A 26605-nucleotide genomic window follows, 5' to 3' on the forward strand; every position below is an offset into this window, starting at 1 on the left:
TTAATTATACATATGCTATTCTAATACGTGGTCTTGGGGTTCTTGAGATTTTCAAATTTTTACTCTTTTATATATACACATTTACTCTTTTATATATACTTCCAGCAGTGAGGATGACACCATCTTCCTCCCTGCTGAAAGAGTCATGTGAAAAGTGGACACCCTTATTCTGCATACTAAAATCTAATAAAAACTTCTCTATGTAGGAAAGGCACACATTCAACATTTGGCATACAATTTCAAGGTGTTCATAGAGCCCCTGAAACCCACTCTTGGACCCCAGCTTAAGAATCTCTGCCTCTTCTGACCTTTTTAACTCTAGTGCAGAGGTTGGCAAACTCCAAAGCGCAAGACAAATCCAGCTCATTGCCTGTTTTGTACATAAAGTCTTATTAGAACATAGCCCAGGGACTTCCCTGGTGGTCCAGTGGTTAAGACTCTATGCTCCCAATGCAGGGAGCCCAGGTTCTATCCCTGGTCAGGGAACTAGATCCTGCACGCTGCAACTAATGTCCCGTGTGCTGCAACTAAGACTTGGCATAGCCAAATAAATAAATAAATATTTTTTAAAAAAAGAAAAGCAACTAAAAATCCGATACTTAAAAAAAAACCAAAAGAACACAGCCCATTCGCTTACATATCATCTATGGCTGCTTTCCTGCCACAAGAGCAGGGTTGAGTAGTTGCCACAGAGACCATCAAGTCTGAAAAGCCTCTAAAATATTTACTATCTGGCCCTTTACAGAAAAGGTCTTCTAATCCCTGTTCCACAGCCCGTAACCTCAGTGAACTTTACCCTTAGCCCATGAGGTAGTGCAAAACTAGAAGCTGTCTATTTAACTTCTATATTGGGAGTTCTTATAAGGGGTGGGGGGGTCTGTTTTTCCGAGTGTGGTTTGAATATATATGAATTCTATGTTAAGTAACTTCCTTGTTTTCCATCCAGATCCTATCCCTGGTGGTTGTAATTTGGAGTTTGATTTAGATATCGATTCCAACATTTACCTGGAGTATAATTTCTTTGAAACAACTATCAAATTTGCTCCAGCAAACCTAGGTCATGCGAGGTATGTCTGTCTCCCGACTCCTAAAACTCCTTTTAGGACGTGCATGGCTCGCTGTTGTGTAAATTGAGTAAATTCTCTCAAAATCCATAGTGTCTCTTTAGCAAAATGGAATTGCTTAATTTTTGGGGGGGAATGGAAGTAATTTAAGCTTTGTTACTAATACTCGAGCTGTCATTTACAGTTAATATTGTTTCCCTTCATTCTTAGGAAGAGCCAGATGTTGAGCCTTTATTAGGAGCTTAAGCGTACATCTTAGTTTTTGTAAGGAGTTTTAAATATAGAAAACATTCTGGAGGCATGAAACACTCATATGTTTTGTAAGGATTTTATTATTTTAATTAACATTCTGCCCTAGTTTCTACTTTTATAGTAATGTAACTATTGTAATGTAATGTAACTATAATATAGTATATATTAACTTATTGTGTATATTGTAATGTAACTATAATATAGTATATATTAATTTATTGTAATATATTGTAATGTAATATAACTATAATATAGTAATGTAACTATAATAGTAACATTTGAGTAACATTTGAAATGCTCCCTGTGTATCATCCATGGTGCTGCTAAGTGCTGTGTGTTGTCATTTAATCCTAACAATTTTATGAAGAAGGGGCTGCTGTTCTTATTTTACAGAAAGGCCCCCTAAGGGCTGTTGAGATGAAGTGACTTGCCCACATACACACAGCCAGCAAGCAGCAAAGAGGGCAGTTGACTCAACCTGACTGATACTCACATCTGGTTATGTAACCATACATACTGCCTCTCCTTTCTTGGTGGTGCTAAACTTGGAATCGTTGTTGCAGAAGTTTGAAGTTCCAGCTTTTGGTTCCTTCTTATAGATGAGACTTGCAGCACAAGACATTGATGTTCAGTTTTGTTGGTTGACTTTAGAGGCGCAGATGCTCCGCCGTGTGACGTCAAGACGGGCCAGGACTCCCGGTGGAGGTTACAGTATGACGTCTATCAGTATTTTTTGCCGGAGAACGACCTCACTGAAGAGGCATTGCTAAGGCACCTGCAGAGGATGGCCGAAGTGCCTCAGGTGCAGGCCAATGCTGTCAAGGTAAATCTGACTCTCAGTAAATCTGACTCTCATAATTTGTGGCCAGACTGTGATGCCTTTGTAAGAGTTGAGAAGGGGAGAAGCTACCAGGAGCTTTTTTTTTTTCTTTTAAACTGTTTTCTTGGTTTTTCTGGGATTCTCACTTTTTCTCTTTTATTTCATTATCACCTTGGGAGTCATTGCTAGTGATATCCCTAAGTAACATTGGCTTTTGAGGAGATGCGTGTAAATTTTGTTATGTTTTAGTTGCAGCCACATCTATGACTGGTAATCTTGAGCTATGGATGGAAGTGGGTGGTAATTTTCTATGTACTCCCATAACTATTAGATTAAAAAAATTTGGCAAGTCTAAAGGTTATAGTGTTTTGAGAAAAAGTAATGTGAAACTGTGTAACGATATACACGTTATCTTTAATATTTAAACCCAAATGCAAAGTTTCTAACTTGAAGCGAAAATTTTCTTCGAACTTTTGAAACCCCTGAAAACTCTTGCGACTCCAAGGGTGGGGACAGGCCAGCAGCCTTGGCATCATCTGGGAGTTTGTTAGAGTTGCAGACTCTTAGGCTCCACCCCAGAGCTATGGAATCAGCCTCTGTATTTATGATCCCCAGGTGATGCCTGTGCAAATTAAAACTTGACACTCATGCTCTAGATCATTTTTGTGGAGGGCAGGATTTTATCTTTATGTCTTAAAGGGTGCCTGATATCGGTCTAATAAACAAAGTCATCTGTCAGTCTAGTGGTTGGTGGGTAAAGTTTTTCTAGACTGCTAAGATCTTCCTAGAAGGTTGTAGATTATCAGATTACATAGAAAGAAGCGATTGAAACTGGGTGTCTGTGATTAGCCTAGGGGTTCAGCCTGTTGCAGAGTAGGATCTGATTTTGTTGCTATGTCACCTAGCATGTCATTGCCCCATGCTAAAAGGGAGCCTTGTTCTTATTCACAAATTAGGAAGCTCTATTGGCAAAGTTTGCCTTTGTACATAGGAAATTTTGAAGACCATTTTTATTCTTATGAAGAATGTAAGAATTCTTATAACAGAGTCTTTTTAGTTTACTTCTTAACTTTTGGTTAAGAGCTAGAATATCGTGTGCCAGAATTCAAGGAAACCCTCAACGACTAAGGGGGGCGTGTCAAGAAGACTCTGGAGCCTGCTTTTTCTGATTGTTTTTTGTTTTCTTTAGATTTTTTTTGATGTGGACCATTTTTAAAGTCTTTATTGAATTTGTTACAATATTGCTTCTGTTTTATGTTTTGGTTTTATGGCCGCGAGGCATGTGGGATCTTAGCTCCCTCACCAGGGATCGAACCCGCATCCCCTGCATTGGAAGGCAAAGTCTTAGCCACTGGACCACCACAGAAGTCCCTGGAGCCTGTTTGAAGAGGCTCACACTGGCCATCTCTGGGACAATTCAGTCATCAAAGAGAATGTGATTGATTATGCCTTGATTAAACAAAAACACGTCCATACTGATACTAAAAAAAGAAAAAGGAAAAATGCTCAGTTGCTACCGTTGGAGCAACGTACACAAACTTATACTCTGAAAATTAATAAAGGGAAGGAATTTACCCTGCCTTCTTAAAAGGATCTGTAATTCACTCCCAGTTGATAAGAGAAAGCTCTGCTTTACAGAAGTATGCCAGCTAGTAAATGTAGAAGGAATAATAGAATTAGAAAATCTCCATTTTCTGACCCTCAGTGAAATAATTCAGGCAAGGATCACCAGGTGAAAGAGTGTTGGGGGGAAGGATATTCCCAGGATACCTAAATAGCACCCTCAGATTAATTCTAATTGCAAAGGGAAAACTACTTTCAGAGTGGAGTGATCTGATGGTCTCTACCTTATCCATGTGGTCAGAGTTAGCTTTGCTGATAGTAGGTGAACCTGCATTATGTGCTCATGTGAATGTAGGCTGACTTTATTGCCATAACCTATGGAATATTCTAGCAAAACAGGTTTAACTTGACTTCCTGTTTATAGGAGTTCCTGTTTACAAGAAATGCATAGGATCAAAGTACAAGTTAGACATCTTGAGCACAATCTGATAAATTCAGATTGTGGAGTAATCTGTAAAATAACTTCCTTAATCTTTCAAAGGTGATTCTGGATTACAGAAATTGGAGATAAACATCATACGTGAAACTTGGTTGGATCTTGGTTAAGGGGGAGAAAAGCTATAAAAGACATTTGGGAAAATTTGAATGTGGACTGTGTATTAGATAATAAGAAATTATTAATTTTCTTAGGTGAGCTAAGGTATTGTGAGCACATATCCTTGTACTTAGTACCTTGCTATTCAAAGTGTGGTAGATGAATGCATAGCGCTGCATCACCTGAGAGATTCTTAGAAAAGCAGAATCTCAGGTACCTCCTCTGACCAGCAGAATCAGAATCTGAATTTTAACAAGCTCCCAGTGATTCATAGGCTATTAAGTCTGAGAAACACTGTGTTAGGACATGCATGCTGAAGTATTTAGAAGTGAAATGATTCCTGTAACTTACTTTAAAACAGTTCAGCCAAAAACTGTATATATATGTGGGGTGGGGAGGAGCAGGAGGGAGGGACAGAGAAGCAAATACGCTAAATCTAAGTGGGGTATATAACGTTTTCATTGTATTCTTCTTTGAACATTTCTCTAAGGTTTAATGTCTCATAATAAAAACTTGGGAGAGTAGGAGGTAATGTTAACATTCTGTTGGACTTGACCAATCCTTTGCCCAGAAAACATATTTATTTATTTATTTATTTATTTTGTGGTACGCGGGCCTCTCACTGCTGTGGCCTCTCCCGTTGAGGAGCACAGGATCCGGACGTGCAGGCTCAGCGGCCATGGCTCACGGGCCCAGCCGCTCCGCGGCATGTGGGATCTTCCCGGACCGGGACACGAACCCGGGTCCCCTGCATCAGCAGGTGGACTCTCAACCACTGCGCCACCAGGGAAGCCCCAGAAAACATAGTTTTGAAGGCTAAGCACTATATTTAAACAGTAGAAGTTTTCTAAGAGGCTCCTAATTATTTACTTCTGAAACCCTAACATTTCGTTTTCTCACTTCTGTTAGTAGGAACATATCTGTGTATTAGGGCTACATGGGGCTTTTGTTTCTCCTATTATATTTTTCCCCTATTTAAAAAACAACCTTTAAAAGGGAATTTTTTTTTTTTTTTTTTTTTTTTGCGGTACATGGGCCTCTCACTGTTGTGGCCTCTCCCGTTGTGGAGCACAGGCTCCGGACGCACAGGCTCAGCAGCCATGGCTCACGGGCCCAGCCGCTCCGCGGCATGTGGGATCCTCCTGGACTGGGGCACGAACCCATGTCCCCTGCATCGGCAGGTGGACTCTCAACCACTGCGCCACCAGGGAAGCCCTAAAAGGGAATTTTTGAAGTGAAGGACTACAGGATAACACAGCTATATGTGATTTTTCTTATTTCAGAGCCTGTTAGACAAAAGTAAGTGGGTGCTCTCTGTGAGATGTTAACCCACACGGCCTACGTCAGCTCTGTAGCTCGTAGTGACCGCTCATGTTTGTTGCACACTTACTCTGTGCTAATTACTGAGGGGAGACTAGTGAGCAGAATAAATAAGGTTCCTGCCCTTATGTCATTTACAGTCTAGCAGACGAGACAAAAATTCTTTTCTTTGTCCTAACTAGCACATTTTACTTAAATCATTTATTTATATCACATTCTACTTAAATTATTAACATATACAAGATCTTTAGATGCATTTTGTGTAAGAGCTTGTTCATATCAACATGTACAGAGTGTGCAGGACAATCTCTTGACAAAGTCCAATGGGTTGGCAAACTGTTATATGTAGGATGGATAGCACAGGGAACTATATTCAATATCCTGTGATAAACCATAGTGGAAAAGAATGTGAAAAAGAATAGATATATATGTATGTTTAACTGAATCACTTTGCTGTACAGCAGAAATTAACACAACTTTGTAAATCGACTATACTTTAATAAATTGTTTTTAAAAAGCCAAATGGGCTAGTGTATATTTTAAACAAGAATTGTACTTTCATATTAGAATTTAATAGCACATGTAGGTGGGGTTATAATAGAAAAGCTTGTGGGGTTTTTTTAAAATTAATTTTTATTGGAGTATAGTTGCTTTACAATGTTGTATTGGTTTCCACTTTACAGCAAAGTGAATCAGCTATACATATACATATATCCCCCCGTTTTTGGATTTCCTTCTCATTTAGGTCACCACAGACCATAGAGTAGAGTTCCCTGTGCTATACAGTAGGTTCTCATTAGTTATCTATTTTATACACAGTATCAATAGTGTATATATGTCAATCCCGATCTCCCAATTCATCCCCCCCCTTCCCCCTTGGTATCCATACGTTTGTATTCTACATCTGTGTCTCTATTTCTGCTTTACAAATAAGATCATCTATACCATTTTTCTAGATTCCGCATATATGCATTAATATGAGATATTTGTTTTTTTCTCTTTCTGACTTACTTCACTCTGTATGACAGACTCTAAGTCCATCCACATCTCTACAAATGACCCAATTTCCTTCCTTTTTATGGCTGAGTAATATTCCATTGTATATATATGTACCACATCTTCTTTATCCATTCATCTGTTGATGGACATTTAGGTTGCCTCCATGTCCTGGCTATTTTTTTTTTTGCGGTACACGGGCCTCTCACTGTAGTGGCCTCTCCCGTTGCTGAGCACAGGCTCCGGACGTGCAGGCTCAGTGGCCATGGCTCACGGGCCCAGCTGCTCCGCAGCATGTGGGATCTTCCTGGACCGGGGCACGAACCCGTGTCCCCTGCATCGGCAGGCGGACTCTCAATCACTGCGCCACCAGGGAAGCCCATGTCCTGGCTATTGTAAATAGTGCTGCAGTGAATATTGGGGTGCATGAGTCTTTTGAATTATGGTTTTCTCTGGGTATATGTCCAGTAGTAGGATTGCTGGGTCATATGGTAGTTCTGTTTTTAGTTTTTTAAGGAACCTCCATACTGTCCTCCATAGTAGCTGTATCGATTTACTTTCCCACCAACAGTGCAAGAAGACATGCCGATGGCCAAGAGGCACATGAAAAGATGCTCAACATCACTAATTATTAGAGAAATGCAGATCAGAGCTGCAATGAGATACCATCTCACACTGGTCAGAATGGCCACCATCAAAAAACCTACAAACAATAAATGCTGGAGAGGGTGTGGAGAAATAGGGTTTGCCTTTTTTAATCTAAACACTAATCGTGCATTATTTTTGGCTTCAGGTGGTTACCCTAACAGCTGATGATAAGACAAGTGTTTCTTTCTCCTCCCTCCGGGGACAAGGTGTCATTTACAACGTCATCGTTAGAGATCCATTTCTAAATACGTCTGCAGCTTACGTCCCTGCTCACACGTACGCTTGCAGCTTTGAGGCAAGGGAGGATAATTGTTCTTCCCTTGGTGAGTATGTGGATTTCAACTGTGAAAATTCTTCTTTGGCTTTGCCGACCTGTATCAACTAGTACAGAACTGAAGGATATTTAAAACTGCTTTTGTCTCATTCATTCATGCATTCAGCACATGCCTCCTGAGCCCCTCCGTTACTCCACTCTCTGTTCTAGGCGCTGGGATAGAGCAGTGGACAAAACAGACAAAATACTAGCCCTCCTGGAGCCTGCATCTTAGTGGGGGAGACGAGACAGACAAGATACATTTGTGAACTATATCGTATGTGAGATACATGACGAGGGTTAAGAAGCAAGAATTAAGTAGGAAAGGGAGATAACCAGTGAGGGCAAGAGAATTTGAGAAAGCATGGCTCGGGAAGTCCATGCTGAACAGGTAGCATTAGGGGAAAGACCCAGGGCGAGGCAGGGAGCCATGGACGTGTCACCGGCGGGGCAGTGGCAGGGGGTGCCAGGCCGAGGGGACAGCCAGCGCAGAGGCCCTCAGCTGCGAGCCTGCCTCATGTGGCTGCTGGAGCAGGCGGCCTCGCAGGTCCCAGTTTGGACTATAGCTTTTATTCTGAGAGCAATGACAAGGCATTGGAGAGCTTGAGCAGATGGTGCTGATTCATGTTTCAATGGGATCACTCTGGCTGCTTTGTTTCATTTTGTTTTGTTTGAGAAAAATCAGGGGCAAGAGCAGAAATAGGGAGATTGATCAGTAGACCATCACAGTGTCCAGGAGAGAGAGGATGCCGGCAGTGGGGCTGTTGTAAGATCTTGCTGTTTATGTGTATTTAGCATCTTATTTTGAAACAGTTTCACAGAAAAGATGCAGAAATGGTTCAGAGAATTCTGCATAGTCTTCACCAATGGTCCTCAGATGTTAGTTACCACGTTATGCTGTTTGCTTTTTATTCTTTATTTCTATGTACACATATATATACATTTTTTTCCTGAAGCTTTTGAGAGCAAGTTGCAGACATAGAGACCCTTTTGCCCTTAAATGTTTCTATTTATTTCCTTATGTAACTAGTAAAACTATCAAAGCACAAAATTAACATTGATACAGTACTGTTATTTAACCTACAGATGTTATCAAATTTCACTAGTTATTCCACCAATGTCCCTTATAACCAGAAGAAAAATTTCTTTTCTGGTCTAGGGTCCACTTCATGATCACATGTTGCATTAAACTGTCTCTTTTATCTTCCTACATCTGGCACAATTTCTTAGTCTGTTTTTGTCTTTCAAAACCTTTACCTTTTTGAGGAGTACAGGTTATTTATTCTTGTAGAACATCCTCAGTTTGGGTTTATCTGATGTTTCCTTGTGTTCAGATTATGAATTTTTGGTAGGAATACAAAAGAAGTGATGAAGTGTCCTTCTCTAGAGGCACCTGATATCTATGTTTTCCATTACTGGTGGTAGTAACCCTGATTACTTGGTTAGGGGTGTTGGCCAGGTTTCTCCACTGTGTAGTAACTATTTTCCCCTTTAAGTATCTTTTGGGGAGATACTTTGAGTACAGGTCAATAGTCGTTTCTCAAACTCTTCACTTGCTGGCTTTAGCATCTGGTGAGCTTTGCCTGAAACATTTATTACCAGCCGGTTGCCAAATGGCAGTTTTCCATGTTTATCATTCCTTTTATGTTTATAGCTGTAGGAGAGGGAGGGGGTCTAAGGACTGAGCCCTGGGTGCTCCAATGATTAGAGGTCAGGAAATTGAAGAAGATCCCACCAAGGAGACCGAGAAGGAGCAACCAGGTTGGTGAAAGGAAAGTGTTTTTTGTAGCTAAGAGAAGAAAGTGTTTAGAGGAAGAGAGAGTGATCACCTGGGTCAGATGCTGCTGACAGGGCAGCTGAGAAAGAGACTGGAAAATGACCATTGGATTTAGCAATATGGAGGCCACAGGTGCCAGTGAGAGCATTTCAGGGTAGCCTGACTCGAGTATGTTCAAGAACAAATAGGAGGAAAGAAATTGGAAAGAGTTCAGAGACCTCTTTCAAGGAGTTTTGCTCTAAAGAATGAAGTATGTCGGTTGGGTTCAAGCCAGGGTTTAATGTTTTCTCTCCTCTGCATCCTGCCCAGTCTTCCACTGACACACGCAAGATCCTTGAGAGATAAAATGCAAGAGACCAGGCAGATATAAGTTCTGCATTTTTTTGTTTTTGTTTTTGTTTTTTTTTTCGGTACGCGGGCCTCTCACTGCTGTGGCCTCTCCCATTGCGGAGCACAGGCTCTGGACGCGCAGGCTCAGCGGCCATGGCTCACGGGCCCAGCCGCTCCGTGGCATGTGGGATCTTCCCGGACCGGGGCACGAACCCGTGTCCCCTACATCGGCAGGCGGACTCTCAACCACTGCACCACCAGGGAAGCCCTAAGTTCTGCGTTTCTGACTGATGGGCTGTATCTTGTCTGGGTTCCTCCGTTTCCTTTCCCTCAAACTCTTTGCACCAGGGCCCCTCCTAATGAGGGTGAGCTCTGGGACCTGTCTTTCCACGTTAGGCGGAGGGGAGGGAAAGGTCCGATCCTACTGTTCCTCCAGCTCAGAGTTGGGTTCTGTGGCTTTTGTCTTCAAGCTCGATGCACACTAGGATGCCTTTCCTGAGCTTGGAGTAGGGCGGATGGACCCACATTGCCTTTTAATTAAAACCTTGGCCTCTGTCATAGCTATAGTGATTCCGTCATGATTAAAAACACTAAACACTGGCTTCCCTCCCACTCACCCCTTTGTCTTCATTTTCCCCAGAATTCGTACCTTGTGTTGTCTCTAGATTCTACTTACGAAATCTCTCCTCTCGGGCTTTACTTGTATGTTTAACTTTTTCTCTCCTTCCTTCCTGGTACTGTGATCAGAGATTCTACTTAGTTCCTCTCTGCTGTCTAATGTCCTGGAGGAACATATCTAACTGCGTGTGCCAGTTTTTCTTGGGTTGCTGTCTTTGGTGACTGCACCACTTGCTGGAAACTTCCGCTAGATTTTCACTTGAAAAAAATTATCCCGCTGAACTGCATGTTTTTGCTCTAAGGATTGAATCGTGGAACTGCTGTCAGCCGCAGGTCTGAAATAAGCAGGATGTTGCAGTAACTCTCAATTCATCTTTTTTTGAGCTGTTCATTCTCAGAGAAACTGATATGTAGGTATATTTTATGCCCTGCAAATTGTGGTCTTCTGTCTGTGTTCCTTATCTAAATGTAGGTCTTCATGGTATCCATCTGAACACTCAAGTATTTTATGTGTTTTGACGTGTGGTCAGTTTGTAACACTTCACATGAGTTTGCGTAGGTGCTTTGTTTTTGTTTTTAGTTCGGGGATGATTTGCTTGTGTTTATCTCAAAGGTGTCATGATGGTGGTGATTTTAGTGGACCTGTTTCTCCCTTCAATAGGGCTTATCTTTCGAATCCTGTTTTTTCTATTTAAGTTTGTGCCGATTGAGGATCACAGGATTTGGATTCTTCGGCATCAGGGAGCATATTGTGCTTCATCATTAGTTATTACACTACATTTTTTTCCAAAGCAACATGTATAATTGAGAAGATTGGTAGTAATTTGTTCATGTGTTCCTTATAGAATAATACATCTTCTTTAATTTAATGTGAGTTTTGGTTAAAATCTTTTGTTATGGAAAATTTCAGTGAACCTCCATATATCATAATCTCACCTTAGCAATTTTGATTCATGGCCGTTATCTTGTTGCAGTTATACACCCACCTGTGTCCCTGTGGACCCCACGCCTTATCACTGGATTCTTTTAGAGTGGGTCTCTAATGGTCATTTTGCTTACAAAATTTTCGTACAATATGTATATCTTAAAGATAAGTGCTGTTTTTAAAAAATATATATAGCCACAGTATCATTAACACAAGTCTCAATGAAAAATGTTGAAGATAATTCCTTAATAGCGTCAGATTAACAGCCAGTGTTTACATTGTCCCAGGCTTAATTGTTTTTCATGGTTTTGTTTGTTTGAATCAGGTTTCAGATGAGGTCTGCACATTGGTTTTAGTTGATGTGTCTTAACTCCCCTTTAAGCCATCGGTCTCCCTCCCCCGACCCTCCTTTTCTTCTTGTAGTTTACTTGTGAAGAAACAGTTATTTGTTTTAGGCACGCTCTCTCTCCTCCTCCTTTCCCACTTCTCCCCCATCCCCTCCCCCAAATGTGTCATGGGTAGTATTGCAGACCTTCATCAGGAAGCAGTGTTGTCTGATTTCTCTTTTTGTGACACCAGCAACCATTGGTATTCACCGCCCACATAGAGTAAGTCATTAGGGTTGGCAAAGATGTTTTTAAAATAAGTTATACATGTATGGAATAAACTATTGTCAGTTCACTTTGCTTTTTTTCATGAAGCTTTGTTCTATATTAATTCAATTCAAAGTATCAAATTCTATGTATTATGCACTCAGTTTTCATTTTTTTTAGGAAGGGTATCTACCAAAGTGTTCTTCACTCTTTTTGCCCTGCTTGGTCTCTTCATCTGTTTCTTTGGACACAGATTCTGGAAAACAGGTATTTTGTCTAATATAGTTGCTATTTACATGCCTTGTGGTCTTTTTTCTGAAATGCTGCTGGGGAATTTATGACCTGTAAGGAGAGTAAGCAACTGGCTACCTCCACTATCTTTATAGATTTGTAGCTGGGGTCTTTTAGTAAAGATTCTACTGAATTACAATGCATTTTGATTTTTTCTCTTTTCTCAACAATGGAATGCAACCTTCTCTTATTAAGAGGGGAATAAAATTTGATTTGTGCATCAAAACTTCAATTGCTAGATTGACTAGTTGACCAAAGATTACTAATTAGAAATCAGGACGTCTGTGTAAAAATATATGTGGATTTTGGTGATGGTGATTGACATGGTTTTGTATAAATCAGGCTGCAGTGTACAGTACAGGGAGGTCGAAATGTCTGCACAGCCCTGGGAGGTTCAGACAGCAAATGGGAACTCCATGATCTGCTCAGTGAACCCCAGTGGGGGAAGTAGAATATGAATTATGCTCATTGAATTGATTTGAATTCTTTGGGCTGACTTTTTTTTTTTTTTTTTTTTTTTTGTGGTACGTGGGCCTCTCACTGCTGTGGCCTCGCTGTGGAGCACAGGCTCCGGACGCGCAGGCCCAGCGGCCATGGCTTACGGGCCCAGCCGCTCTGCAGCATGTGGGATCTTCCCGGACCAGGGCACGAACCCATGTCCCCTGCATCGGCAGGCGGACTCTCAACCACTGCGCCACCAGGAAAGCCCTGGGCTGACTTTTATATAACTAATGTTTGCAGTTACTAAAAAAAAAAAAAAAAAATCCTTATATAATTCATTAACAGGCAGTATAATGAGCGTCAAGGGGAGAGTAAACATAATCTTGATCTTATAAAACTCTTTGAACTTGCTTTAATAAGTTGTTTGAAGCAGCAACTCCTTTCCCTCCATTACTATACTTTTTTTCTTGATTGAGAAGAGAATATTGTGAAGATATTTAATTTCTCAAAGTGTAGAATGATTCTATAATACAGAATTTAATTGTTAAGCTGTATGCAAGGTTCCAAAGATATTACTAGGTTTTTTATAGATAAAGACAATGGTTGATGTTCATCCTAAACAGGAAAGGATGACTTAAAAGAAGACATAAAAGTTACATTTTGCTTTGGAATATATTTTTTTTAACCTTTCAAATTGTATTCTTGCTCATGTAATGAATTGAAATCTAGTCTGTAATTTCAGATCAGACACAATGACAAAAGTACTATTTTTGTTTTAAGTAGGAAGTATAAATATATTAAAATGAGCTATGAAATTAACAGTTAACTGACCAATTGAAATTGACCTATATACAAGAAAATGTATCCAATAGTTAATACTTTAATTTGTACCCATTTAATGATAATATTTACTTCCAGTGACTTCTGAATTTTTCCTGCCTTTTAGATAATTATTTCTCTTCTCTGAATGCCCTCATGTGTAAATTCTGGGAACTGAAGCATGTAGTTGTAGATTAGACATTTAATTTGCATTTACTAACTGTCGCTTTTGTTTTTTTTCCTTCCTTGGTCGTTTGCTACTAGAACTATTCTTTATAGGCTTTATCTTCATGGGATTCTTCTTTTATATACTGATTACAAGACTGACACCTATTAAGTATGATGGTAAGTGAAAATAATATAGTTTGATTGAGTGTTCAAAAAGGAAGGCACCGTTTACACCCACCTTTCCTTCTACAGTTTGACCAGTATTGTGTGTGATATCCTCTTATGTGTGTAAAATAACTGGCCACCTGTGCTCTACACATCTTTTCTAAACTACTCCTTCAGACCTTCTCTCCCGGGTTTTTAATCTACGTGGTGAATTCCTTGGTCCTGAGGGAAATGAAGGGCCGTATTGATTATAAACCTGTGTTCCAGCTGTGTGGTGTATTGACCATATGACCTTTACAGCAATCAGAGTGTTAGGATTTTCTTTACCTTAAAACAAACACAACCCCTCCTTCCTTGTCACATTGAACAGAATGCTTGTCACCCCTTCTTCCTCTGCCCCAATTATAGGTTGTACCAAGCCATGCCTGTCACTAGTCCTTGGAGGTTTAGCTCCCCGGCTGGTTTCCAGCCTCAGACTGGGCCCTCCCTAGAGAGGGCCTCCCCATGCTGGTTTCACTGCGCCACTGATGCGCCTTCGGTGCCTGACCCAGAGAAAGGCTAGGCTGGCTCTGGTAATGGTATAGTGTGTCTGAGCGTGTGGTTGGAAAAGCTTCCTCTGATCTAACCGTTCATCCTCTCTCCTTGTGCAGTCCGCCTGGTTCTGACAGCCGTTGCCGGAAGTGTCGGTGGGATTTTCTTGGTAGCTGCTTGGTGGCGATTTGGAATCCTTGTGCTCTGCATGCTGTTTGTTGGACTGGTGCTGGGGTTCCTCGTCTCATCAGTGACTTTCTTCACTCCACTGGGTAGGAGATGTGTAACTAATGTTACGTGTGTTCAGTTCATTGTTTAAAGAGTTCATTTCAGCTCTCTAGTACACATATCCCCTCGTCAAGGATTTGGGGCCTCTCCTTAGAGAGTTCTGGAAATTTGCACTGATAATGTGGCACTTTGGGGAGGGTCAGTACCAGTAAGAATCCCTCTTTCCTCAAAGGCGTTCTTTATAGATAATTCTAGAATGTCTTTGGAGGTAGCTTTGTATCTATTTGTCATGATAAGGGCAGTGTGGGTGTGTGTTTCTGTTAGTTGAAATTAAGGGAGCTAAAGGGAATTCTTTATATATGGCAGAATGGTGGTTTTCGTTTTTTATTTGTTAAACCCTGGAACTCTTTCTTCAAGTGAATTTTAAGCAGAAGCCTGATACACCTCACAGATAAATTTGGTGCTGCTCTGATGGCTGCTGAGCTGAGGAACCGGGTGCTTTGTCCCCCATCTTCTCTTTCCCCCTAACCTCTGTTCCCACCCTTTGCCAAACCCCGAGTATTCCCAAAGTACCTACTTGTAGTCATCCTAGGGCAGTAGCAAAGGGATGGTTCTGGGGATTTTTTGAAGTTATTCAATTTCTATCAGTTTTTAAAATCTAGTTAGCTTGTAAGTTAACTTCCTTTTGTAGGGGAGGAAAACTTTTTCTTCCACCCTTCTAGGTTCTTTGGCTGCTCTAATAATTAAATTGACATAAAACAGATCAATAGGAGAAAAACAGATTTAATTTCGTGCCACTGGAGTCCCATAAAAATATAAGACTCAAAGGCAGTCAAGCAGTTGAGGCTTATCTGCCATCCCGAGCTAAGAAACGGAATGGAGTCTGGGGCTTCAAAGGGGAGGAGGGCAGTTTACAGGAACATAAGAAGAGCAGATGTTTGCCATACAGGTAAGTCTTTCAGATAAAAAGTTATCTCTGGTAATTGCTTTCGTTCTGGGTCAGGCCCCTGATCTAAATTCTTTTAGGCAGTTAAGGGAAAGAAAAGGTTTTCTGAATCTGCTGGGTCTTGATTGCCTTTCAGCTCATGCCAAAGGGGCACATTTTGGGGTGCCCTAATCTGTTTCCCTTCACTTTGCAGTTGTACAATAACAACATTTCTTGTTTGTTGTCAAAAATGCAAAAAAAGGAGTATCTACACACTGCTATATTTAAAATAGATAAACAACAAGGCCCTACTATATACCATGGGAACTATATTCAATATCTTGTAATAACCTATAATGGAAAAGAATCCAAAAAAGAATATATATATGTGTATGTGTGTGTGTATAACTGAATCACTTTTGCTATACACCTGAAACTAACACAACATTGTAAATCAACTATATTTCAATTAGGGAAAAAAAGGGAGTATCTACATTCAAAAGTATTAGGCGGGCCTCCCTGGTGGCGCAGTGGTTGAGAGTCCGCCTGCCGATGCAGGGGATACGGGTTCGTGCCCCGGTCTGGGAGGATCCCATATGCCGCGGAGCGGCTGGGCCCGTGAGCCATGGCCGCTAAGCCTGTGCGTCCGGAGCCTGTGCTCCGCAACGGGAGAGGCCACAACAGTGAGAGGCCCGCGTACTGCAAAAAAAAAAAAAAAAAGTATTAGGCTATTTCCTTCTTGTGACAATGTTCTTATATAATAATATCAGATTAAAGGTGATTAAAATGTTAGATATAAGAATAGCTGTCTCAAAAAAAAAAAGAGTGCCTGTCTCTTGAGGCTGTCAGTTCTTTTTTTTTTTTTTTTTTTTTTTTTGCTGTACGCGGGCCTCTCACTGCTGTGGCCTCTCCCGTTGCAGAGCACAGGCTCCGGACGCGCAGGCTCAGCAGCCATGGCTCACGGGCCCGGCTGCTCCGCGGCATGTGGGATCTTCCTGGACCCGGGCACGAACCCGTGTCCCCTGCGTCGGCAGGCGGACTCTCAACCACTGCGCCACCAGGGAAGCCCTGCAAACTCATATTTTTAAGCATTAAAATTTGAGAAAGATTTGGCTGACCTCTCAGATCTAACTAAATTACTGTTTTCACGTTATTATGTGTCTACCCAAGAGCTTGTACTCTGAAAGGGTCAGTGTTCACATGCCTGGCATCATAACTACTATTTTTTTCAAATTTATTTTACTCAAATAGAGTTGATGTACAAGGTTGTGTTACATAACTCCTCTTTTTAATCCTGCATTCCTTTTTTTAAAACCACATGTGCATTTTGTGAAGGTTAGTGTAGTTGACCTCGAGATCTCATCCATCCATTCACCTCACTGCAGCATGTTGCAGTTTGCTTCCTGAGAATGTGGGGTCTCCAAGTCAGAGTCCCTCACTATGGAACTCCCCCTCTTTCAGGATACATGGGTCTCAAGATATGGGGCCACCTCCAGTTGGACTGAGTGACAGTGCCAGTGTCAATATGAAATAATTGTCAGATTTATATTCTTGCTATTTAAACGTAATTTATAATAGGAGTTCTTATATATCTGTCCTGGGTCACCCCAAGGTGTGCTGGACTTTGGAGAAGGGTTTAGTAGGGCAGATAAGTGGTTGGCTCCCAACTTTCCTGATGCCTGAGGAAATCTTCTCTTCCAGTGTGCAGTGGCTGGGCAGGAAATGCATTGATGGTAAAAACCTATTAAATCGGGCTTCCCTGGTGGCGCAGTGGTTGAGAATCTGCCTGCCAGTGCAGGGGACACGGGTTCGAGCCCTGGTCTGGGAGGATCCCACATGCCGTGGAGCAACTAGGCCCATGAGCCACCACAACTACTCAGCCTGCGCATCTGGAGCCTGTGCTCCGCAACAAGAGAGGCCGTGATAGTGAGAGGCCCGCACACCGCAATGAAGAGTGGCCCCCGCTTGCCACAACTGGAGAAAGCCCTCGCACAGAAACGAAGACCCAACACAGCCAAAAATAAATAAATAAAGAATTATTTTGCCTTCCTTACTGAATTACTTATTTAAAAAAAAAAAGACCAAAACTTTAATATTAAAAAAAAACCCTATTAAATTGATTTTGCTGCTTATATGGGGGTTCATATGGTTAACTCTGAATGCCACTTATATTTTTTACTTTGCAGTACAAAATCATGGAATCATTGAAATTTGTAGCTAGAAGGGATGATTTGAAGCTTGGGGATGAAGTAGTTCAACCTTCTCATCTTATGGGTTAGGAAACTGAGGCCCAGCATCACAGCTGGTAAATGGAAGAGCTTGGACTAGTCCAGCTTCTTCTAAATTATCCTGGTAATAAATGCAGAGCATTTACCTGCTTGATTTTCCTCCCACCCCTCTACCTTCTTAGGACACTCCCTTCAAAGGGGATTGTATTGACTGTTAAGTGAAAAAAGTCAGTTCATATCTAATTGCTGACATATTCCCTGGTTGTTAAATTAAATCTTCGATGTACGTCTATGTTCACACGTTGAGAAAATGAAATTTAACTTGGTGAACCTGTTGTTTACTCTTTATTTCTTTTTGCTTTTCCAGGAAACCTAAAGATTTTCTGTGATGACTCAGTGTTCTGGGTGACCTTCTCTTGTATAGCTATTCTCATTCCAGTGGTTTTCATGGGCTGCCTAAGAATAGTAAGTGTCATCGGGTCAGTTTATTCATCCTCTTGTCCTGGGCCTTCAGTTGTTTTGCATTTTTATTCACCAGAGAGAGCTGTCTGATTATCTGTATCAGATGATTGATTTTTAAATAGCCTTGTTACTGTGAAAGCAAGAGAAGTTCTAGTTACGGTGACCTAGTTACGATGTTTTTTCCATCAAGTGATGCAGGTCATCCCTCTTTTGACAGCAGAAGTAGAGAAGGTAGGGCTTACAGTAATGCAACAATCTGCTGGATTGTTCATTTCAGCCGTCTCTCCAGAAGAATGGTTCTTAATCTACTTAGAATTTATTGTTGAAGTTCTTTCACAGGGAAGATATTTTCTATGATGAGGGAAACTTTTACCAACTGTAGGTGTTGAAGATTGTTTTCAGTTTATATTTTCAGGTAACCTTTATTCAGCTGTAAGACTTGGTCTCTCTTCACATGCTCTGAGGGAGAAGTGATTCCCTGGGATTGAGGCCAGTGACCAGAGTTAAAGACTATTATTGTTCTACCAGAGGTGCCGCCTAAACGCTTCTGCTCTTCCACAGCTGAACATACTGAGTTGTGGATTCATTGGCGCCTATTCGGTGGTCTTGGCTGTTGACAGTTACATGTACACAAGCCTTTCCTACATCACTTTGAACGTACTGAAGAGAGTGCTCCACGTGGATTTCCGCAGAGCTTTCATAAATGTGCCTTTTCAAACGAATGGTAAGACTCTAAATCCGAGAACCAAGTGATAGTCAGATAGGAATATTGGCCCACCTGTGCTAACAAGAACTCTTGGTAACCAGATTGAAAGATTGAAAGAAGATTAACTGGACAATAGGAGGAAATTCACACCATCCCAATGCTGTAAGAGCCCTGTGTTAATAACTTAGGATCATAGGAATGAAGAATTTAAATTTGTAAGGTGGCTGAAAGTCATACTTCTAAAAATCTAGTAAATGAACTTTATTAAGAAATTTCTAAGCCAGGATTACTAAGGTTTACCTGGTCAATTCCCAGTTGTAAGAAAAATGCTGAGAATAAAGCTGTTTGGCACCTTATGAGTTGGGGTGGGGTGAGGGGTGAGAACGACAACCTGATTTTTTTAAGCTATTCCCTTGTTTTCCTCCTATAAAGAAGCACGTCATTTGCTAATCAAAGTGAATTTGGTTTTCAATCAGTAGTTGTATTTTCCCTCAATTATAAGAGTCTACCCGTTAAAGATTTTCCATTAACTTTTTGAAAAAAATGACTACTAAATTAAATGTTCACAAAGATGATAAGCTATGTTGGTTTCAGAAATGTTAGAATAGCAAGGATGGAAAAGCAGGTCTTAGAATTGAAGATACATAAGCACCATTGTGATTGTTATGAATGTTTAAGGGCAAATCTTTCCCTCTGCTATCCTGAGCCTGCCCTCATTATTTAAGAGGTTGATGGTAAAAACCTTGAAATCCACATGTCTTGGAAGTTTGACAGTATCTTGCCAAGCCTTCTGCTAGAAGTTCAGTACAATTTGTTGAATCTTTTCATGCATTTCTGTATCCACTCTATGAGTGGGGTGGGATGGCAAAAAAGAGCATCATGACGTTCCAATGATGTACATTTGTGAGATCACTGCCTTTCTCCCCACCTCTGGAGAAACACAGCAAACAACAAACAGCTGTGTCTGTGGGCACTAGTCATAAAATACTGGAATGCCCAGGATCCAAACAACTGATCCTTTACAACCTGTCTGGACTTTCAAATGCCTGTAATTGGAAACTCCTATTTTAAAATATAAGTCCATAGCTTCCTCACTTATTCCTTGGCTGGTAAGTGAGGATATACATGTATGTTTGGACCAACTTACCAGAAAGTCTAATATTAACTGAGAAAAGATGATACAGATTGAGGCTATGAAATGTTGTCTTCGATCTGTGTTAGGTTTTAAAACACAAGATTCAAACTGTGCTTCTCTACCGTTCTTTAGACTTTATTATCCTGGCGGTATGGGGGATGCTGGCTGTAAGTGGAATTACGTTACAGATTCGAAGAGAAAGAGGGCAACCGTTTTTCCCTCCCCACCCATACAAGTTATGGAAGCGAGAGCGTGAGCGCAGAGTGACGAACATCCTGGACCCCAGCTACCACATCCCTCCACTGAGAGAGAGGCTCTACGGCCGGCTAGCCCAGATCAAAGAGCTCTTTCAGAAGGAACAGCCAGCCGGAGAAAGGACGCCCCTGCTTCTGTAGATGCGGAGGGCTTGGTCAGTGCCATCTTGAAGTACAACCCAGGTACCACCTCAGATTGGGTGTTGCTGCCTTGCTGCTTCAGCAGTCTCTGGGGCAAGTCTGCTAAGAAACCAGCTTCTGTGTCCGTGCTTTGTACAGTGTTGTGGTCTCCTTATTGATACAGGGCAAGGGTATACCAGGGAGATGACAGTAATTCTAAGTGAGAGGGAGAAAGATGGCCAAAAAGTTGGTGGTAGGGAGGTTTTTCCTTATTATGAAATACTTAAGAAATTACCTTTTGGTTTATAAATATATGTCAACTTATTCCATTAAATAGATACGCTTAAAAAAACAAAAAAGGAACTTGAAAACAATGGTTCTCCTGTAAAGCCCTGGTGTGTTTTTTTTTTATAACACCTTAAACAGTTCTATCACCTGAGTCTGTCCAAACTCGGGGGCCAGGGCACGGAGGGTGGTTTAATTTAAGGGTGGGACTGAACTTTTATATGTCACTGTGTTTGGAGCTTTGGGAATTTGAAACTGGGCCTTTGAACTTCAGAGTACAAAACAGGGAAAACTAACTTATTTTCTTACTAATAGCAGTTTGATTACTTAGTTGCATCTTTCTTAGTATCATATATTATCAAAAAGTACCCTTCTTTTGTTTATGGTAAAATACATATTTACCGTATCGATCGTTTTTTAAGTATATAGTTCAGTATGTACCCCTCGTCTTTGCCTTTTGTTGCTTAAAATGGTAATTTAAATAGCTAAATTATTCCAATTATTTGAAAGTAGGTCCATTTATGTAGATAATAGAGCTTTTAAATGGATGATTTATTTATATTCCAGATTAAAAAATGGCCTTTTTTTTTTCTTTCAAGACCTTTTAAAATAGTGTTGATAGCTGATCTCTAATTGAAACTGCATTCGATGACATATGAATTGTTTTATTTTTAGGAGACAAATTGGCTCCTAGCTTCATCCATAATCCCATTAATATGGAAACCTTTAAAAAATTTGCATTTTGTAGTTCTTTCTGCTAAATTAGTTGTTAGAGCATTGGCACAGTTTCAGAAAATCTGTGCATGAAGCCTTTGTTTGTCCTGTCTGTGTTGTAAAGCGCTGAGGAGGGCATCAGAAAGGACTCAGGTGTTTAATAGAGCTGCTTTCAGTGACTTGGACTCTGTAAGGAGAGTCCCTTCAGTTTTGACTTTGTTCCACCACAAGAAAGCGCCCGATGCCCTGGGCTGCATCCCTTCTCCTCACGGCCTTTTAACTGTCAGAGCCTCTGCCGAGGAGGTTCTGCCTTGCATTTGGAGCTGGGGACTCTGACGTGCCTGAGTGGGCTTGAGGTCGGTTGTGGTTGTTGCATTCCCATTTGTAAGTTAACCGCTGTTTAAATGATGCTGCTTTTCAGAGGTTTTCAATGGACAGTAGGTTTCTGAAGTTTCGGGTAACTGGAAAATTTTCAACTCGCTCTTAAAAGTGTTCTGGTAAGGTTGAAACAAAATGAAAAAATGTATGACTAATCATTTCTTGCATTGAAAAATTATACACAGGTGTTTGTTTACTATTTATTTTGTAATCTTCACTGTTTATATAACTTCAAAAACACTTAAACTTGAAGAAAAAAATGTGTTTTTTAAATAATTCACTGTAGGGATTCTGGATTCTGCTGTATTGTTGTAAATTCTAACAAAGTTATATGGAATATGTGTGAATTTTTTCCTATACCATCAAAATGCACTGCCAGTAAAGAGTATAAAGACAAAACACACTTTCTTGGAGGGGGGAGACAAAGTGTTTAAAATTTTTCATGATAATTTGTGAGTAATAAGTCCGTATAATTTTTTAATAATAAATACCTATTTTGAAAAAATGCTAAGAAGTCTCATTATTATAAAATTCCTATAAAATTTTTTACCAACTGTATTTTTGTACCAAAGTAACAAGACATGAGAGGACCGTTTCATAGCTATAAAAACAAAATTATTTAATCTGGACAAACAATTCTTTATTAAAAAAGTCAGTTTAAATGGAATGATAGGAAATGAACAAAATGTGGAATAATGTGTTAAAAGTTATATCCTTTGGGGCTTCCCTGGTGGCACAGTGGTTGAGAGTCCGCCTGCCGATGCAGGGGACATGGGTTCGCGCCCCGGTCCGGGAAGATCCCACATGCCGTGGAGCGGCTGGGCCCGTGAGCCATGGCCGCTGAGCCTGCGCGTCCGGAGCCTGTGCTCCGCAAAGGGAGAGGCCACAACAGTGAGAGGCCCGCGTACCGCGAAAAAAAAAAGTTATATCCTTTGTTAAAAGGAAAGCTGATGTCTTTAATGCATTAGTTTGTGTTGTCTTTAGTACTTCAGTTGTGTCAAACAAGAAAAATAGTGTTGCTGGAAACTTGGTTCTACTATTTAAATGTTTTGGTTCTGATTAACCTATTGTAGATTAGCTACTAGGTTGCCAAACCACAGCAGCTAACCGGTGCTATAGACCAGTTGAGTTCTATGTAAATTGGGATAGAAAACTGGTTCTAACAAAGAAATTGCTAGAATATTAGACCAGGAGTGAACTTCAGAGATAATGTTAACTGATCTTAACATGTTATCATGTTATTTTATACCTGAGGAAATACTTAACCAAGGAGTAAATTATATGAAGTCACAGTTATCAAATAATAGTTCCCAGACCAAAATTTGAGAACTCCCTATCCAAATGTGCTTTATACTCTGTCATAATGAAAATGTAATTCATTGATTATTTTCAGTTTTCTTCTGTTGGTGAATTGGTAGGAAGCTCCTATGCTCCTAATATTGCCATGATCTCTACTTTTGGGGAGTTATTAATTTTACACAGTGAAAACATGTTTTTCCAAGTTAATTCTCTGTGGACCATTTCCTATTCATTACAAAGTACATGATAGATACTTAAAATTTCCAATATCCTTAAGTATTTCTCCACAGCAGCATTTGTAAAGAATTTTTTGGTATAAAGTTCACTCCTTGATGATGTACTTGATACCTGTTATTAACCTTCATTAAAACCCCAGAATTCTTGGCTCATCTCCTGAGAACTGGGTGGAGGCTTTCCCATTGTGCTACAGCCCTTCTTGGGAGGGAGGCTACCTGTGTTTTCCTTTTTGCTATGGGCTGAGTTGTGTTCCCCCCTCCCAATTCATACGTTGAAGCCCTCACCTCCCAGTACTTCAATATGTGACTGTATTTGGAGAGAGGGCTTTATTAAAGAGATAATTAAGTTAAAATGAGGCCGTTAGGGTGAGCCCTCATCTAATCTCACTAGTGTCTTTACAAAAAGATTAGAACATACAGAGACCCTGGGGCAAAGTACATGTGAGGACACAGAGAGAAGGTGGCCGTCTGCCAGCAGAGGAGAGAGGCCTCAGAAGAAACCAGCCTTGATCTTGGACTTGCAGCCTCCAGAACTGTGAGAAAGTTTCTGTTGTTAAGCCACCCAGTCTGTGGTATTTTGTTATGGCGGCCCTAGCAGACTAGTACACTTTACAAGTCCTTTTATCCTGATGGTTGATTGAAAGACATCTGGGCACTCTGGCCACTACGTTTGCAAGGACCACTCTTTATGAAATTGAGGTAGAGAGGGGCTCAAGTTTAGCAGAAACTTGGGCTTACCAGGGACTACCCCATAATCATTACACGGGGGAGGCTGGCAGTTCTGGATGAAGCTACATCAGCACCAGGGGCAACATTTTAGTCTTTTTTTTTTTTTTCTTTTTGCGGTATGCGGGCCTCTCACTGTTGTGGCCTCTCCCATTGCGGAGCACAGGCTCCGGACGCGCAGGCCCAGCGGCCATGGCTCACGGGCCCAGCCGCTCCGCGGCATATGGGATCCTCCCAGACCGGGGCACGAACCCGTATCCCCTGCATCGGCAGGCGGACTCTCAACCACTGCGCCACCAGGGAGGCCCCAGGGGCAACATTTTAATAACTGAAATACAATGAATGGTAATAGTCTGATTTCGATCTCACCTTCACTTATTCACTCAATATTTTGTTGCGTTCCTAAATGCCAGGCATTGCCTTGGGGCCTAGAAGATGACAAACAATACAGGCCTGGTCGCTGCTTCAGGGCTTAGAGTGTGGTAAGTGAGACAGATACTAAAATAGTTACAGAAGAAGTAACAATATGCAATGAAAATCTCCAACGGAATTGGGGGTGGAATCTGAGATGCCAGGGAAGAATTCCTTGAGGAAGTGACATTTAAATGGAGATTTGGAGGAAGAGCAGGACCACAGGAGGCTCAGTGCATTCCATGTAGTGGAGGAAAAGCACCAACAAAAGCCTGGAGGCCTTCCCTTCTCATTTTGGAGGTGACCCAGTGGAGTCTCACTTGTGTGCCCACCAGTCATTATAGCCCTTCATTTTGGTGCTTGGTGAGAATCAGCTCTCCTATTCTCAGCTTTTGACATTTTGAGCAGTTGATCCAGACCAGGATGTTGTCAGGTTTTGTTTTGTTTTCTTTAAAATCGAGTAATAATTGACATATCAACATTGTATAAGTTGAAGGTGTACAATGTGTTGATTTAATACATTTATATATTACAATATGATTATCATCACAGCATTAACTAACATCTCTTATCATGTCACATAATTATTTCTTTTTTTGTGGTGAGAACAGTTAAGATTTAGTTTATTAGCAACTTTTAAGTTTATAATACAATACTGTTGACTATAATCACTATGCTGTATATTAGATCTCCAGAATGTATTAATCTTCTAGTTGTAAGTTCATACCTTTAAACGTCTCCCCAGTTCCCCTACCCCTAGCCCCTGGTAACTACCATTCTGCCCTCTGTTAGTAGGAGTTTGGCATTATTAGATCACACGGATGGGTGATATTGTAGTGTTTGTCTTTCTCTGCTGACTTATCTCACTAAGCATAACGCTCTCCAGGTCCATCCAGGTTGTCACAAATGGCAGAATTTCCTTCTTTCCCATGGCTGAATAATATTCAGTTGTATACAAATGCAACATCTTTATCCATTCATCCGTTGAAGGACACTTAGATTGTTTCCCTATCTTGGCTATTGTGAATAATGCTGCAGCTGAAGTAAACTTGGGAGTACAGATAATTTTTCAATATCCTGTTTTTGGGTTTTTTTGGATATACGGAAGTGGGATTGCTTGATTATATGGTAGTCCCGTTTTTATTGTCATTCTTCTCTTCCTCATTAAATTTTAACTGTACTACAAAACTGCACAGAGCACACCTTACCTCTTTATTTACCTTTCTTTTTCCATTCCTTCCAAGACCTAGAATTTAAGTCATTCCCTGGCAGGTAGGTCAGAACTTGAGTGACCCACAAGCTGTGGCCCTCGGAATCATTCTTTCTATTCCAGAGTCTATACATACGAGGATAATAATATACCTGACTCTACTGCCCCTAAGGGTGAATTCCTTCCCCTGGAAGGAGGTTAAAGAATGGCCACAATTTTTTTCTTCTTGAAGTCCTTAAGGGTGAAAAGGCCTATTCTGTCTCACGTGAGGTTCTCATGGCTCCTCCTGTAATGGATTCTCTCTCCCAGACTAGCTTGAATGTGCTTGCCCTGCCTGCACTCATGGTGCAGGATGGATGATCTGGGAGCTTTGAGGAAAGGGCTAGAGGATAAGAAGATGAATGCAGCTGCAAGAAGCAAGCGAGACACGTTACTAAGCATGCCTTGGCTCCCCCATTCTCCATGGGCTGTGTTTTCAGGAATTGAACCAGTTCTCAACTTTTTAAAGTAAACTAGCTGTCTCATTTGGAGACCATCTGTGTATCAAAATTCCTTAAAATGACTAAAATATATGTATCATTAGGGCCGGGCTTAAGGTTCTAGGGCAGGGGTACCCAACCCCTGGGCCACGGACTGGTACCAGTCCATGGCCTGTTAGGAACCGAGCTGCACAGCAGGAGGTGAGCAGCGGGTAAGCAAGTGCAGCTTCATCTGTATTCACAGCCGCTCCCCATCGCTCGCATTACCGCCTGAGCTCTGCCTCCTGTCGGATCAGCTGCGGCATTAGATTCTCATAGGAGCACGAACCCTACTGTGAACTGCGCATGCGAGGGATCTAGGTTGCGCGCTCCTTATGAGAATCTAAAGCCTGATGACCTGAGGGGCAGCTGAGGTGGTGGTGCTAGCGCTGGGGAGCGGCTGCAAATACAGGTTATCATTAGCAGAGAGGTTTGACTGCACGGAGACCATAATAAATCAATTGTACGCAGACTCGTATCAGAACCTTATCAGTGAGTGGCAAGTGACAATTAAGCTGCATCTGGTGGCAGGCTTTAAGTA

At 41.1% G+C, this 26605-nt stretch overlaps 1 protein-coding gene across 2 annotated transcripts in view; it reads left to right on the forward strand.

The window, feature by feature from the left end:
* The window catches only part of TM7SF3 (transmembrane 7 superfamily member 3), a 44958-nt gene that overhangs the window by 16502 nt on the left and 1851 nt on the right, over nt 1-26605 (forward strand). Inside the window, exons 4-12 of one of the 2 annotated variants that reach the window (XM_082636218.1) lie at nt 947-1067; nt 1968-2139; nt 7404-7581; nt 11995-12081; nt 13630-13710; nt 14349-14501; nt 17978-18075; nt 18634-18796; nt 20046-20350. In XM_082636218.1, the coding sequence (XP_082492344.1) occupies nt 947-1067; nt 1968-2139; nt 7404-7581; nt 11995-12081; nt 13630-13710; nt 14349-14501; nt 17978-18075; nt 18634-18796; nt 20046-20308 (1316 nt within the window). In that variant the 3' untranslated portion in view covers nt 20309-20350. Of the gene's footprint in view, nt 1-946; nt 1068-1967; nt 2140-7403; nt 7582-11994; nt 12082-13629; nt 13711-14348; nt 14502-17977; nt 18076-18633; nt 18797-20045; nt 22161-26605 lie in introns of those variants that run through there. The other variant, XM_082636217.1, reaches the window with a different exon arrangement.

This window comes from Mesoplodon mirus (genome assembly GCF_964341445.2).
Source record: "Mesoplodon mirus genome assembly, chromosome: 11".
In the NCBI taxonomy this organism is placed as follows: domain Eukaryota; kingdom Metazoa; phylum Chordata; class Mammalia; order Artiodactyla; family Ziphiidae; genus Mesoplodon; species Mesoplodon mirus.